General features: G+C 37.9%; 1 protein-coding gene across 1 annotated transcript; it reads left to right on the plus strand.

Annotated features, from left to right (window-relative positions):
* Positions 1-395: 395 nt before the first annotated feature.
* Positions 396-9,232, plus strand: LOC131236549 (ras-related protein RABC1-like). Its single transcript, XM_058233806.1, has 7 exons — positions 396-548; positions 658-820; positions 2,516-2,584; positions 5,606-5,671; positions 6,904-7,025; positions 7,475-7,603; positions 8,862-9,232. Exons 2-7 carry the CDS (start codon positions 679-681, stop codon positions 8,967-8,969), a joined length of 636 nt encoding a protein of 211 aa, XP_058089789.1. The 5' UTR covers positions 396-548; positions 658-678; the 3' UTR covers positions 8,970-9,232.
* Positions 9,233-15,622: the final 6,390 nt, after the last annotated feature.

Below are 15,622 nucleotides of genomic sequence, written 5' to 3' on the forward strand. Positions count from 1 at the left end.
GTATCACCATTACACCCTACCAGAGTATCAAAGTTTTTCTCTAACCAGTAAAACCTTAGATTGTGGTACCCACTTTATATAGGCAAACGTCCATAGTTCATATTGGTTGAACGATCCTAGCCACTGATTAATTAGACTTTTGTTAGCTAAATTGGGACATATGATTAGTTTTTATTTAAACCACTCGCTAAAGTCTATGAATCTGCCATTTATGGAATAAAAAAATGCAATTCACTGTCAAAATGAAATTTAAAATGACATACAAGATTTGGACGGTTTAATTTAAGTTACCTTTACTTCAAGTGCGCAATTTTTTGAGAGGCTGCGTATCAACCATCGCACTCTCCCAGAGTATCAAACATTCTCTCTTCCGCAAATAGGAAAACGACTTTCGCCTCTCTTTCACCGTTCTTCAAAAAGTCCATCTCTTTACGAAAACCCATATATGATATTTAACGATTCGCCATCGCATTGCAGATAGCAAGCATCAGATCTCTTTGTTTCACACTCACTCCAATCTTTTCAAGGGATATACATACAGTTTCGGTGTTTGTCCCTCGATCGATCCCTTCTTCTTATTATTTAATTTTCTTTTATTTTTCTGTAATATGAACGTGGATTGGGCGTGTTTGTGGAATTGAAATTTCATTTTTTTAGGGTTTGGAGAGGTCGAATTCGATGGATTCGTCTATGACGAGCCAGGCTCCGGAATTCGATTATCTATTCAAGTTGTTGCTGATCGGAGACTCTGGGGTTGGAAAGAGCAGCCTCCTCTTGAGTTTCACCTCCGATACCTTTGAAGATCTCTCTCCCACCATCGGTACTTGTTCGCTTCCTTATATGAAATATCTATGACAATGCCATATGTTTTGATTTTGCTCGAGTTTCGATGAGTTGTCTGGATTTGTATGCTGCGGGTGGGGTGCGTTTGGACGCCCGATCAGATTGAATTGCAATTTCGGAGTCATATGTTACTCAAGCAGTGTAGGGACGCTTGAATTGCTAACTCTAATTAAAACGACTGAATCGCGGAACTCTCTGTTGCAATGTCACAAACCTAAAATCAGATTGGTTGAACAATCATGATCTCTGATTATTGAGCGCTTGTTTGTTGAAGTAGGACCATGGGATTTTTATTTTTCATTTTAACTGTGCAATAAATGTCCACCTATCTAACAGTCGGATAATAATCAAATAAGTTTGATGTTTGGTATATGATGCATTGAAATTGGGAAACATAATTTGGACAGTTTAATTTGACTTATTTGTATGTGAATGCAATTTGTAAGTAATTTTTAAGTATTTCCATATCATCCCAAAGTTTTGATTTTTAAGTGCCTTTGTATCATCCATCACATGCTGCCAAAGTAACAAAAATTTTCTCTTGTCTAATAATAAAATGGAAAATAACTATATTACCCTGTAATCGATACTAGGAATGCCATACAATTCGTGTCATATCTTCCTGTTTAAACCGAGTGCTTGGAATTCAGTTCCTGATGTGCATCCAAACCCAGCCCTAGGGTGTTTTTATTTCAATTTCAATTTTGTTCTTTGTAGATTCTGATATAAGTGTGGGAAAAAAAAACAGGTTGATCTACAGTAATGGATGTTCTTCATAGCCATCATTTTTGTGTGAACTTGTACAGCTTGCATTGAGTGTATTTGATTCTATGATTGGAATGTGTTAAAATGGATTTAATTGTTCAGGAATGGTTACTTCATCTTTTTCTTTATTATGAAGAGTGGCAGAAACAGCTCATATTAAGTTGGTATTGGAAATGTACATGATGTTGCATGAAAGAAAGGTTAATCTGCTATTGAGGAATTATAAGATCCTCAACCCAAGGATATGGATAGCTTACTCAGGCTTTGGGTTTGTCCAGGCCGTGCCTCAGTTGACGATTCAGACCATTGTCTGTTAATTCCCATGCCCCAAAAATCTTTTGGATAGGAAAAACATACCTTTCAATTTATTGCCAACAAATAGACAGTTAAGGGAAAAATACAGCAGCGGTCCATGGAACAGGAAAAGGCTGGACATTGGGAATTGGATCTTTCAATCTGGGAGATTTTCTGTGCTGCTGTCCATCATGGCAGGTTGCATCAGACCAATTGTCAAGATCACTGAACAATGAGGCTCACTTGTATAAACTGAAAACCCAAGTATACTATGCATATCCTCATGTGGAGGATCTTTTATTCCCTCTTTGCATCAGCACTTGTGCTGTGCAGTTTGTATTCTTACACTGTAAACCATCTAAAATGTTGATAGTGCTGAACTCATTTCATTTTCCCAACTAAGCTCTCTTGCAACTGCATCAAAGTAATTTTTATTCCAGTCCAATGACGAGTATATGATTACCAAAATTCAGCAATATTTCCCGTGTCTAAAATTCTACCGGATTACGTCTGCTACGGGAAAACTGGACATTTAATATATTTGTTTATTCAAGTTTATAGTTGCATTTTCTTGTTTCTTTGTTGTGCTAATTTCCATTCGTTTCTTTTTAAGGCGTGGACTTTAAGGTAAAATTGGTTACCATTGGGGGAAAGAAATTGAAGCTTGCAATTTGGGACACAGGTAACTGCAGTTTTTGGCTTTTTTTCTTTTTTACTTCTGAAATAAATAGTCAACATTAAGGATCATGAAACAAATTTCTCCTTTTTAGTTATCATCATCCTATTTCCCTCTCTTGATTTCTTGTTGCATATCTTTTAAGCTCATCTTTTTCCACTCCATAAGCCTTATTGTTCTTTTTTCATCAAATCGATAATTCATAAAACAAGGAATAGATAATGTCACAAATTACAACTCGATTTTGATTCTTTTCCTTGTTCTCTTGCCCATAGGTAGCAGTGGAGCTTGGGTTTTGGCCCTAAGGCCACATTAGTTTGTTCGGGTATCCTCTATGTCACCTTTGCTTCCCAACCTATAGAGTTCTAATTCGATGAGGTATCAATAGATAACTATTAGTGGGCTGCAGTTGGAAACAAGTAAAGTGAGTACAAACATTTCAGAAAAGAAAAGAAAAGAAAAAACATGGAAAGCGAGTACACACTTTCGGCAAAAAATGCTACTCTTCTCCATGGGTTCTTAAAGAAACATAGATCTTTAAACTTGAAAAGGCAAAGATAAACATGGATCTTAGAACTTGAAAAGCAATCTTTACAAACTTCTGCTCAGGCATTGCCTTTGAATATCAGAGCCATTCAATGCCAAAATAAAGGGTGACAGGTCTTTCAAATTTTGCCTGATTTGGTAGAACTCAACAAAAAAAAAAGGGGGTCGCTAATCAAGGAATCGATGTTGCTCTAATACCATGAAAGACTTGGAAGATGATGAAGGGAAACAACTGGGGTTAAAAATGTGTTTCCATATAACATACAGTTGTTCATAAATTTTATGTTAAGAAAACAATTACTTGCCTTTGGCGGATAAAGAATAAGCAATATACCCCTTCTTAATTATCAAAAAGGAAAAATAGAACCTATTTCTTAATTATTAATTGGCTTTGATAACATGTGAATGTGGGCTGATATTTGGGCTGCTGATTCAGAATTCAATTGGAGGTGAAGAAGAAGAAGAAAGAATGTAGCTCGGATGAGGGTTCTTTACCAAGATAATTTACGTTGTATAAATCTTGTCTGCTATTGTATTGAGGGTATCACACGTGCACACAGATATATATAAAATGACTAAATCTTAACTGATAATCCATAATCTACTGTACATCTGGGCACACGATGCGCAGAGGGAGGGAGGGAGGGAGGGAGATTGAGTGGGTTAACTTTCAGCCATCCATGGACTTTTCGTCGGGAGAATCTTAACCATGTTTTGCCAAGCAGCTACACCGTCAAATGCCCTTATCATTAATTCAAATACCTTCTCATATCATTTAAATATTCAAAGTTAGGTGCTTTTGGAAAAATAATTGTGGATAAAATTGTCCTTCGCTACTCGCATTGTATGTTGTAGAGATCAGATACCTAATATCTATCATATAGCTGTACACATGCCTATACTTATACTAGCACAACAAGTCGTGGTGCTTCTATACTGCACATTAGGAACCTTTTTTTTGGCTACATATCTCAGTGCATTACAATTTAAGGTGTGGTCTATTTGAGGCAAGTTTGTCACATGGCCTTTCCACGTCAGAAAGATAAAACCTCACAATGTTGATTGGTGAGAATAAGATTGCATGCAAACCTATTGGTTGATTTGGAACCTCAGTCTCCTATATTTTGGCAGTGCTGTGAGGGATCAGAATGAGGATTAATTTTCATTTTGTGCACAGATTTCCTTTCTCTATGTCTCTTCCCAGGCTTAACTTGCTGCTTCCGATTGAAGGGCTACGCCTAAGTATTGACTTTTAAGCATACATGCAAGTCCCTTTTCACCAAGAAACATATTTGGAAACTCCACATGCTGCTAATTTCTGGAGAATGAGTTCTCCCCTTTGAAAACAGTTATTAAGATAAATTTTGGGTAGCATACTTACTTGGAACCGCTGAAGATGCATTCACTTTTGCACCATGTTCTAATATTTTAGTGTTAAGACTGTTTGTCCTCTAGGAATGTCTCATTATGATCTGAATTGCATTCTTATCTTATCCTTAGGACCAATCCGCTCTAATCTAATAGAATCAATAGAATCTGCTATAACTAATATGGATTTAGTTATATATAACTATTTCAAACGTAATATTTTGCATTTAAAGAAAAAAAAAATCGAAATCAAAGAAATAGAAATTTCTAATAATAAAATTTCTAATCTAATAATAATAGAAAATAGAATAAGAATTAATAGAATGATAATATAAATCACTCGAATTTTCAATAAAAATTCTATATAGTTATAGTTATATTATAATATACAAGAATATTCCCATTGGTGCTGTTTCTTGTGTTCATTTACTTTTTTCAGCATGATGCTGTTTTTCCATAAGATCATGGTAGTAGACAAACATCTGTCATTATAGACAATCCAAGATGTGTCTTTTTTTTTGGAAAGATGACGATATTATTAAAAGAAGAACAGAAAACAGAAACAAAGATGATCCGCTGAGATAGCAGATCGGAGGCTAGAAACCTAGAAAAAGACAATCCAAGATGTGTCTGTCTGTGGTTTTCTAATATTTGTGAATATTAGAACTGTTCTTTTTGTCAGAAGAGGCTGTGTATTAGTGAATTTAATCACCATGCTCTCTCTCTCTCTCTCCTGACTTTCTTTACTTGTTGATCATACAGGACCTGTAAAAGCTAAAGCAGCCTATGAGCTTGTTTATCACCTTTAATAACAGTGTTATAGGACTTTTTTACATGTGTTCTCATATCGTTGGGTTTTTTCTTGTTATTGTTAAAATTTGTTCTGGTCCTGTAGAACTTTTTGTCAGTTTTTCTTCTCCTTTCTTACCAAGTGAATGAGGTTCCTCGATCTGGCACAATTACCTTATCTGGGTGTGATGTTGGATAAGATGTTGTGATCGTCTTAAATTGGTCTCAATAAAGAACTTTTAATTGAAAATCTCAACACTTCTAAATATAGATGTTGCTTGTGTAAATATGCTCTTAACTATGGATGTCTTGCTCATCTTGCAGCTGGACAGGAGAGGTTCAGAACATTAACAAGCTCATATTATAGAGGAGCACAAGGTGTTATAATGGGTATGCTTTTTCTGATTTTCTATTTTCTTCCATTCACATGGAGAGTGCTGTGTGTTTCTGTATTCATGCCATTTCCTTTTGGTCCTACATTCCCCATGCCAAGATTTCATGTGCGCAGCCTTATTGATATCATATGTGTAGCCTTAGTGATATCATGTGTGAATCACATGGCTATATCAAACCTATCAAAGCAATCCCATTCCTAAATATTTTTTCCTATCCACAGCAATCTCATTCCTAAATATTTTTCCCTATCCAATCCCTCTATTCTGTGATCCAATATTGTGCTTAGGACTGCTGAGCACTAGTTTAATACCTTGGAATTCAAGGCATAGCGGGAGCAGGAACCTGGAATCTGGACTCAAGAGTTTGGAGTGCAAAAGGGTTGTCCTTATCTATTTTTAATGGACCTGCATTGCTGACCTTTAAATGGCTTAGGAAAGCAGGCCATGTTATCATGGCCATTCAATTGCAGCCAGCAGAATTCAGTGGCTTCTTCAACGGCCGCTACTGCTACATTCCAAGAGCAGCACATTGCATCTTTTCCCACACATAGGAAATAGTACTTGCTTTTCAGTCACTTATTGCAGATCTCTCTTTCATAGACTTTGAGGACTATCAGTAGAGCAACCAGAAATTGGTTAGGCTTGCATGTGGAAATAGGAGATGTTCACAAATCATCTAGCAAAAACTTCGTTTGTGCAATATTATTGGGTTTTTTTTTTTTAAGGTTTTCTCATGGTTATTTAGGAAGGAGTCATTCATCATGCCATTAAAAAGAGGAGCCATTCGTCATGCATTAAACTGCATTGGTTAGGAGTGAGTTGGTTCAAGTTGAAGGCTCTAAAATGGTAAGGGGAAGGCCCAAAAGGACATGGGTGGAGGTAATAAGAAAAGATTTGTGGAACTATGGATTAAATGAGGATTTGGCCCATGACAGAGTGGAATGGCATAACAGGGATCATGTAGCTGACCCCCATTACTTGGGATAAGGCTTTGATGATGCTGATGATGATAGTTAAAGCAGGGGGCTGCTCTTGATTTCTTGTGCTCGAGCACATTTGGCCTTCCCACACATATAGCCATGGAGGGAGGGAGGGTGGAAAAAAAGGACTGGATGTCTCATTCTGTTGCTCTTTGTAGTGATACTTACTGTTAATTCTAGGTTTTAGTTTTCTATAATGTGGAAATTTTGCATAAAGCTATTGTAACTTTATTTGCAATGTTTCCAGTTTATGATGTAACAAGACGAGACACATTTACAAATCTTGCGGATATATGGGCTAAGGAAATCGATCTCTACTCAACTAATCAAGATTGCATCAAGATGCTTGTTGGAAACAAAGTTGATAAGGTAATTCCTACAAAGGTTTACAACAACTATACCTCCATTCTCAGAGGACTTAAATTGGCTGGTCGGTGCCAAATAGATAACAGTTCAAACATTTCTATCTCATGTATATTACTACCTCGGGCTGCTTTTGGGGTACCTTTCAATTGTGCTTCAGCAGAATTGATTTTCATCCAAAATTGATAGCCTGCTCGTTTCATCTCCTGCATGAAACAAGTGGAATAACAATTTCGGGTCAGTTTGATGGAAACAGATAGCGACTTAACAAGGAAAGCAGTTGCCTTGCATTTCAAGATGTGGGGCCTTTTCAACGCAGGGTGGCCTCAGAACTTCTATGCTGTAAATGTGGTTTAAGTGCACTTCCAATCACAGCCTTATTCTCTTGAATTATATATCATAAAGATTTCCACAGTTTAAATACAAGATATGCATCTTGATGTTTAATTTTGCAGGAAAGTGGAAGGGTTGTCACAAAGAAAGAGGGAATTGATTTTGCTCGGGAGTATGGATGCCTTTTCCTTGAATGTAGTGCAAAAACTCGAATTAATGTACAGCAGTGTTTTGAAGAGCTTGTTTTAAAGGTGCACGCTCTGTCAACATTTATTTTTATTTTATTTCTGGATAATCATGTGGACATGGAAAAAGTTGTCCTTGGCATTTGTGATGGAAGTCTCTGCCGCCCAATAAAACCGATTAAAAGAAACATCTGCTCCTGCTACTATGGGATTTAGTATCTTCAAAGAGTGGTCTGACGGATCGATTTCCGTCAGAAAAACCGCATAAAACAGATAGCCCACTTGTTTCAACTCATAGTAGAAATGAGTGGAGTCTGTTATTTCAGGCCGTTCAGCAGGAAATAGAGAGCCTAGTAACTGCAGAATCCATTTCCTCATCGTAAAGCTGCTTTTTCAGCTATAGGTGGCCTCAGAAAGTTTCCTCTAGAAATGTAGCTTTGAGGGCTACTTCCAGTGCATAATTAAATCACCAAACCCCCTACATTTTCCATTCTGTATCGTGCAATCCAGACTATGGGTCTTTTGCTCCAGATTTCTATTTTTACTGATGCAAAAGGATGGTCCTATATGCTTATTGTTGATTAAGTTTTACTGGGAATTTATAATTAGTATTTAGGTTTTTATACTTTGATTTTGCAATAGGCTGCATACAATATAACACTATGTATGCAGGGTCTATAATAATAGCATTCATCATTTCATATATAAATTGCAATATGAATCTGTAGAGCTATGCTAAGCGCATCATGTACGCATGGTACATGATAGGTCTGAGATCCAATCCATCCATCTGGAAGGAACCATTGTATTTATGCCCTAGCCCAAGAACCAGGATGATCCACTGGTCAGGTGGGCAACTGTTTGCAAAACAAATATATGGCTCTGAAAAACTCGAAGAAGTTGACCAGATTTATTTTTTGGGAAAATGTGTGGAAGTTCGGACCAGCCTGATGGATGGATTCGACACCCATGTGCTGTGCTGGCACATGTGTGTCGTCTACACAAGCTTTAATGCAACAAGCGTGTGGGCTTAACAAAGCGCTCGGTTCGTATATAAGAAATTATATTTTACAGTGTGTGTACTGGAGCAATCCACATGATCCTTCCCCAGCATACCACCTATTGGAGGAAGTAGCGTACCACATCGTCATTACCATACCATGTACCAGGCAACAACTTTGTCCATTGCAGCCCAAGTCCCTGATAAAGTTCCAATAACCTTAATTTTTGGGTACTTAGCCTGTGGATTTAAACTTTTTTCTGGCTTATTTTTTCAATAACATGGAAGGTTGTGAAGGATAATATGCCATGAATGGTGGTGCAGATATTGGATACACCTAGTCTCTTGGCGGACGGATCAACAGGTGTCAGGAGGAACATTTTCAAACAGAAACCACCGCCTACTGATGCTTCTACTAGTGGCTGTTGTTGACAAATGATGATTATAGGTACACTTTGTTTTTCACACATTTGCAAAATCTCCTTGACAGATGCAGTGGGTGTAATGATGGTGTTGGTGGTAGTGATGGATTTCTTCTTTTTCTATGTTCGATGTGAATCTGTAAAGTAAGACTCAAGATATTTCATTTGATTGCAAGTTTGCTACCCTTGGTAAAGTATATTCCTGAAACCCCACCACCCTTCAGTGGAATTTTTGCATCTCTTTTGTAATAATATCTGCACCATTTAGTCCTACATTGATTTTCATCCTTTCAGTTGCAAAATCTCCTCCGATCTAAGGGTGTGTTTTTCAAGGTGCATTGGGTTCACCAAGAGTTGTATGCCTATTCTATTATCTTTTGCCATTCAAAGATGGATGGCTGTAATCGCAGCAGCATTTCAAAATTCAAAAGAATGTATGTTAAGATTCCCACCCATCATTTTTATGTGGGAGGTGAGTGTTTGCTGACTCTTGGTGAACAATGGGTGCTCTGCATTGTGATATTTACTCATTAAAAAATCCCTACCTAGTTCGTGTCAGACTGTCATTTCATTCACAAAAAATGTCCCTACCTATTAGATTCCAATTTGAAGTTTTGTTCAGGTTTTTGGTGATATATTTCCATAAACCACCATCCATATTATTGTGGATGTCAACTCCAATGAAGCATTTGTAATCTCATGTCCAATCACCATTCCTTTTATTTTTATTTTAGTAGGGTACCAGGCCATCGCCTGCTGAATGCCCGAGGAAAGACTCAATCCCAGGAAATACAACACTTTTCGGGTAATAACTTTACAGCACTATTTAAATATTTGTGCCAGTTATTCCCAAGATAGGCTATTGTTCAGTTGCAACTAGGTAATCCAAAATTTTGTTACTCTCAAAATGTTGGCAATTTTTCACCGTATAATGGTAGATAATCAGGCTATTAATCAATACACGAGTTCCTACATCAAAACTCAGTTTATAAACATATTCTGTTACCTGGGCCAGTTATATGCCACTGTGCCAAAACAGTCTGATGCATAATTTGATGCATCGTCCAACCATGCTAACCCAACGGTAGTTGGCCTGTGGCCCAATACAATACTAGACCCAAACCAAGCCTAACCCAAAGTATTGAATACTCAAGCCTAATTCAATTCGGGTGGGTTCGTTTAACACCTGAAACTAGTAAACTACCACATAAAATCATACGGCTCACTATTAAATAACACATGTAACTATTGAAATAATTATAGTAAAATAAAGTCTGCAATCACCACCTGTAAACAAATAAAACAAAAGAAATAGATTTTATATATATATATATATATATATATATATATATATATATATAAAAGAAACTCCGTAATGCACCTTCAGGCAAAGAGAGATTATAAAATACGAGGACATTCAGCACCTCGTAAATAGGGGGATTTGGGGGGAAATGGATTTGGATACCTCTGAATCCTCCTGAAAGCGTCGTTTCGAAATCTCAGCTCTCTTTCTCTCTCCAGTGGCCTCTTCTGCTGCTGCCACGCTGTTCCAGAGCTTGCCATTGCTGTGCGTCAGTGGCATTCTGCCACTTGCCTTGGATATGCATCCTAACAGCACCTCAGTTGTGCCATCCTCCTGCTCGCCATTGCTGTGTGTCCTAACAGCACCTCAGTTGCACCATCCTCCTGCTTCCAAACCGCTTCTCAATGAATCTCCACTGACTCCCATGTATTTTACCATTTTCTGCCATTCTTTTCCTAAAAGAAATCACTTTCTGCTTCCTGTGTTTATTTTGCTTCTTCTTCTTTTTTTCAATGATGCGTTGCTTGGAGAGTGGCTTTTTCTTGGATTGAAATGGGTCAGCTCTGTTTTTGGTTGATGGGTTTCTTTTATTTCTTGGATCTTGAATGGATTTGGGGACTTGTTTTTCTTTGTTTTTTTAGACCATTTGTGAACAACAGTTGAAGAAAAACTAGTTGTGCATTGTTTTTTAATTTCCTTTTTTTTTTTTTTTAGTTGATAGGTTATTGTTATTTCTTGGATCTTGCATGAATTTGAAGGCTCTTTTTTTTTTTGGTTCTTCTTTTCGTTGCAATTGGAAGGAATGGTTGTGATAATTATTTATTTTCTAATTCAAATGTTGTTGAAAACAATGTACTTTGTACGGTGCATGGGTTTGGACCGTAGATTTATACAAGAGAATGGATAGCTTTCATCATCTTTAACATGTAAGGTTTTGCGTTGCGGGCCCACTTCTGTGGCCCTACTGAGTCTCGGAATTACCTCCTAATTAGGAAAAGCATATATTTCAATGGGCTTGTTGCAATGAATGTTTAAAGTGTTACATATGCATGCTATTTTTGGATATTCAAGGTAACCAAATTCAGGTTTTTATGAAAAACTAAATTCAATGCATTCTAAATTTGGGATGCCAAATGTACATAATTTTTGGATTCCACATGATTTCAAGTACAGGCTGCTGAACAAAATTGAGGATTCCATAACACTTCGATTCCATAGTGACTGGGATTCAGATTCCAATACATTTCAAATACAAGGTACCAAATGGACCCAAAACTGAGGATAACCTTTGAATTAGATGGTTGAATCTTATTGCTTAGGAGACCATTTGGCACCCTATCTACCATGGAGATCAGAAAATCAACCATTTGATTGGGTGACTATGAGACCTACTTGTACACCAACATTGCTGCCGTGAATACTATTGTCCCATGATCGTGATTCATTGGTGATCCTAACCTTTGGTTTTTAGAGTAAGCCACACACACACACACACACACACACAATATATATATATATATATATATATATATATATATATATATATATATATATATATATATATATATATATATATATATATATATATATATTTGAAATTCATCTAAAGATGGTGATGGTAAAAAGTCATCCCTTAATGCAACTTTGTTGTCATGGCAAGCATAACATAAGAGGCCAGAGCATGGATGGCTCCTATAGGGGACTGCCCGGATTATGAACCCCGACTATGAACCCTATTTTCCATGCGTAGATTGATTTAATTGCGAGCCCTATATAGCATAGGGTAAATTACCCGAGGATTTCAATCATGAACCCTATTTACCATAGACCATGATTTTTGCATTTATGTTATATATGTTAGTCATAACTCATATATATATATATATATATATATATATATATATATATATATATATATATATATATATATATATATATATATATATATATATATATATACTGGCCAACAATCCAAAGCCAACCAACCTATGTTGGGTTGAGGATTTTTAGTCCAAGCCCAACCTAACCTTGACCTAACTGACCTGGAGTTTTGAGTTCAGGTCGGCCCAACCCCAGTTGACCCTTGGCATGTGTGGTTCTGTCTTCCGACCTGGTGCAAAAGATACATTTTCAAGATGTTCACTGTACTTATATGAGAAACAAGTTATAGAGCTCCTAGTTGTTTTGGGAACCTAGACAGTACAATCCATTGATCTATAGACTGTTTAGTAGTTCGAACACATATTTCATGGGCTACCGTGAACACACCACACTGATTTAACAAATTTAACTATTTGATCATTGGTCTTAAAAATGGGCGGTCAAGATCATTTATACAGAAGTAGGTCCAATCAACAATTTGATTAATCTATTTGCTAGGGACTGTCATGGATTGCTTATGATTCTAAAGAATTACTTTTGTTAGGAATTTGCAACCATTGCAACCATCCCATCCTTGTCTTGGAAAAAAAAAAAGCTCAACTTAATAGGTGGTTCCGGTCAATCGATAAAGTTTTTAATGGTAGGTGTTCAATCTTCATTCTGTGGGGGGTGTCCATTCAAGCTTTGGATCTGACTCATTCATTGGCTCATGCCCTAAAATGGTCGCTCCAAATGGATAGACGGTGTGGATACAACACATACATCATGGTGGTCTAGCCACTCAACTTGTCGGTAATCCACGTTTTAGCGCACATTCTTGGGCTATCACCCATACCCGAAGATAAAGCTGATCTAACAAATATTAGTGTTTATCAATATTCTTGAACATGAACATTGTTATGGGTAAAAACTGGGCTGACCAGGCAACTGGAATCCAAGGCAAACAACTCTGTTGAGAGATTGGGAAAGAGCTTGGCCCCATATGCCGAGCACAACCTTTGCGACTAATTCAGGCACTAGCTATGAGTTGTGGCATTGATTGTCAAGTCGACATTTCACCGTCACGACCAAGGGACAACTATGAACACCGACTTAATCACGTAACTCGACCCTGATCTTGATCATCGACGAAGCTTGGTCTACAGGACCCAACTAAAACGACTTAGAAGTCAGCTTCAGTTATCAACCACAACCTCCTCGAATGCTAACTACTAGGAGATGTCCTCTCCGTATACAAAATGGATTACCTCCCCGAGATCTTTGCCGAGGATCACGCCGAGATAAGCGTCATATACACAGGAAAAGATTACTTGTGTGATTCTTATCTACACAGCAGACTCATTATCATATATCGAAGTAGAGCTGTACATCGAGCCCAGTCGAATCGAGGTGGGCTAAGATTGGCTTGACTCGTCCATGCTTTCCTCGAGTTCAAGCTCGAGCTTGAGCTTACCATTGGAGCTTGGCTTGTTTTTCGAACCTTTCAAGTCAAGTTTGAGGCGAGCTAGTGGATGGAGTTGAGGCAAGCTTACCTCAAATCAAGTCGATACTGCTCCCAATCCGACCCAACCCAACACCCAACTTGCACCTGACTCAACTCAGCAAACCGACCCAACCCACACTTGATTTAACCCAGCCAACTGACCCAACCCAACTTCCAAATCAAATATTTAATTAATATATATATATATATATATATATATATATATATATAGAGAGAGAGAGAGAGAGAGAGAGAGAGAGAGAGAGAGAGAGAGAGAGACTGTGGAGCTCGAGCGCGGCGAGTTAATATCATATAGGCGGCGGCGCCAACCAACCAAGTCGAATCCAACCAAATATATATATATATATAATTAAAGAGTGTCCAATCCAACAAAATTTCTACCAAGTTTTAGTTAAATTCATCTGCTTGGGGTGTAAGATGATTGTGTTTGGATTAGAGCTGGGCAGGACCCGACTCAAGCCGAGTCAAGCTAAGCTCGATCGAGCTGGGCCAAGCGAGCTTTTTGAGGTAGCTTGGCTCATGTACAGCCCTACATGGAAGAAGTCCGGAAAGGTTATAAATAAGCCCCAATTTAATTAAACCCCTAATGTGTTTATTCTAACATATGCATATAAGGGTTTATGACTACAATCAATGCCCCCGTTGTCAGTTATTATCCAACTCAGCTCTGATGGACGAGGTAATTGATTCTTGAACACGAGCCATAATTTCCAAAAGGTTATAAATAAGCCCCAATTTAATTAAACCCCTAATGTGTTTATTCTAACATATGCATATAAGGGTTTATGACTACAATCAATGCCCCCGTTGTCAGTTGGTTTTATAGGTACACTGCTGTCCAGCAGAGATGACTGGATGTTTACATCAACAAATGTCAATATATTTCCAAACAAAAATAGGTTCAATCAACAATTTCATCCGTCTATTTTTTAGGGAGCCACCGTGAAATGCCTGCGATTTGAAAGAATAATTTTTTATTAGGCAATTGTAACTCTCCCGTCCATGGCATGCCAAACCATTAGGGTAACAGGAATTCTCTGTTGACCTGATAACAGAGGATCCCGACTCGCTGATGAAATATGTCTGGAGTTAAATGGACAGTTTAGATCAATTAAATGGACTGTCCAGATGAACCAATGCAACTAAGCGCACGGTAACTTATGCTTCTCGGAGAGCACTGCTGCATTTCTTTCTCCAATAACCAACCATCCTTCTTCTCCCCAAATCGACAGAGCGGATTCCGTACTCAGTGCGCTATAGCGTGCTGCTGAGTAAACCCTGTGGAGGCCAACCATGATGTATGTATCTTTATCCATGCCGTCCATCCGTTTTTAAAAATCATATCAAGGCATGAATCCAAAATTGAATTATATCGTAAGCTTAAATGACCACACCACAAGAAACGGTAGAGATAATGACTTCCACCGTTGAAACCTTCCTACGGCCCGCAGTGATGTTTATTTGTCATCCAACCGTGCATAAAAGTGATGTTTATTTGTTATCCACAAATATCGGCTTGATCCAAAACTTCTGTGGCCCCAAAGAAGTTTTCAACAGTAGCTATTTAATTCCCACTTTTTACTGTGGTGTGGTCCACTTGAGCTTCTGATATGCTTAGATTTTGTGATCATGTCGTAAAATAAGCTTTAAAAACGGATGGACGGCGTGGATAAGAAACATACAACACGGTGGGCCAACAGAGTTTACCACGTACGAAATCTGCTTCCAAGTCCATAACACATGCAGGAACCCCAACGGAAGGAAGCGGATTGCGTGGTAACCCCAACGCCACCTAGTTACGTGGTTTCACGAACGTGGGGCCCACCGTGATGTATGTGTTTTACCCAGCCGTCCAACGCCTTTTTGAACTCATTTTTGGGTACGCTCCCAAAATTGAAGCATTTACAAAGCTTAAATGGACCACAGTTATGTTTATTTCTCATCCAACCTGTTCATAAGAAGTTTTCAACGGCAG

The sequence above is a fragment of the Magnolia sinica genome, chromosome 2, assembly GCF_029962835.1.
Source record: "Magnolia sinica isolate HGM2019 chromosome 2, MsV1, whole genome shotgun sequence".
In the NCBI taxonomy this organism is placed as follows: domain Eukaryota; kingdom Viridiplantae; phylum Streptophyta; class Magnoliopsida; order Magnoliales; family Magnoliaceae; genus Magnolia; species Magnolia sinica.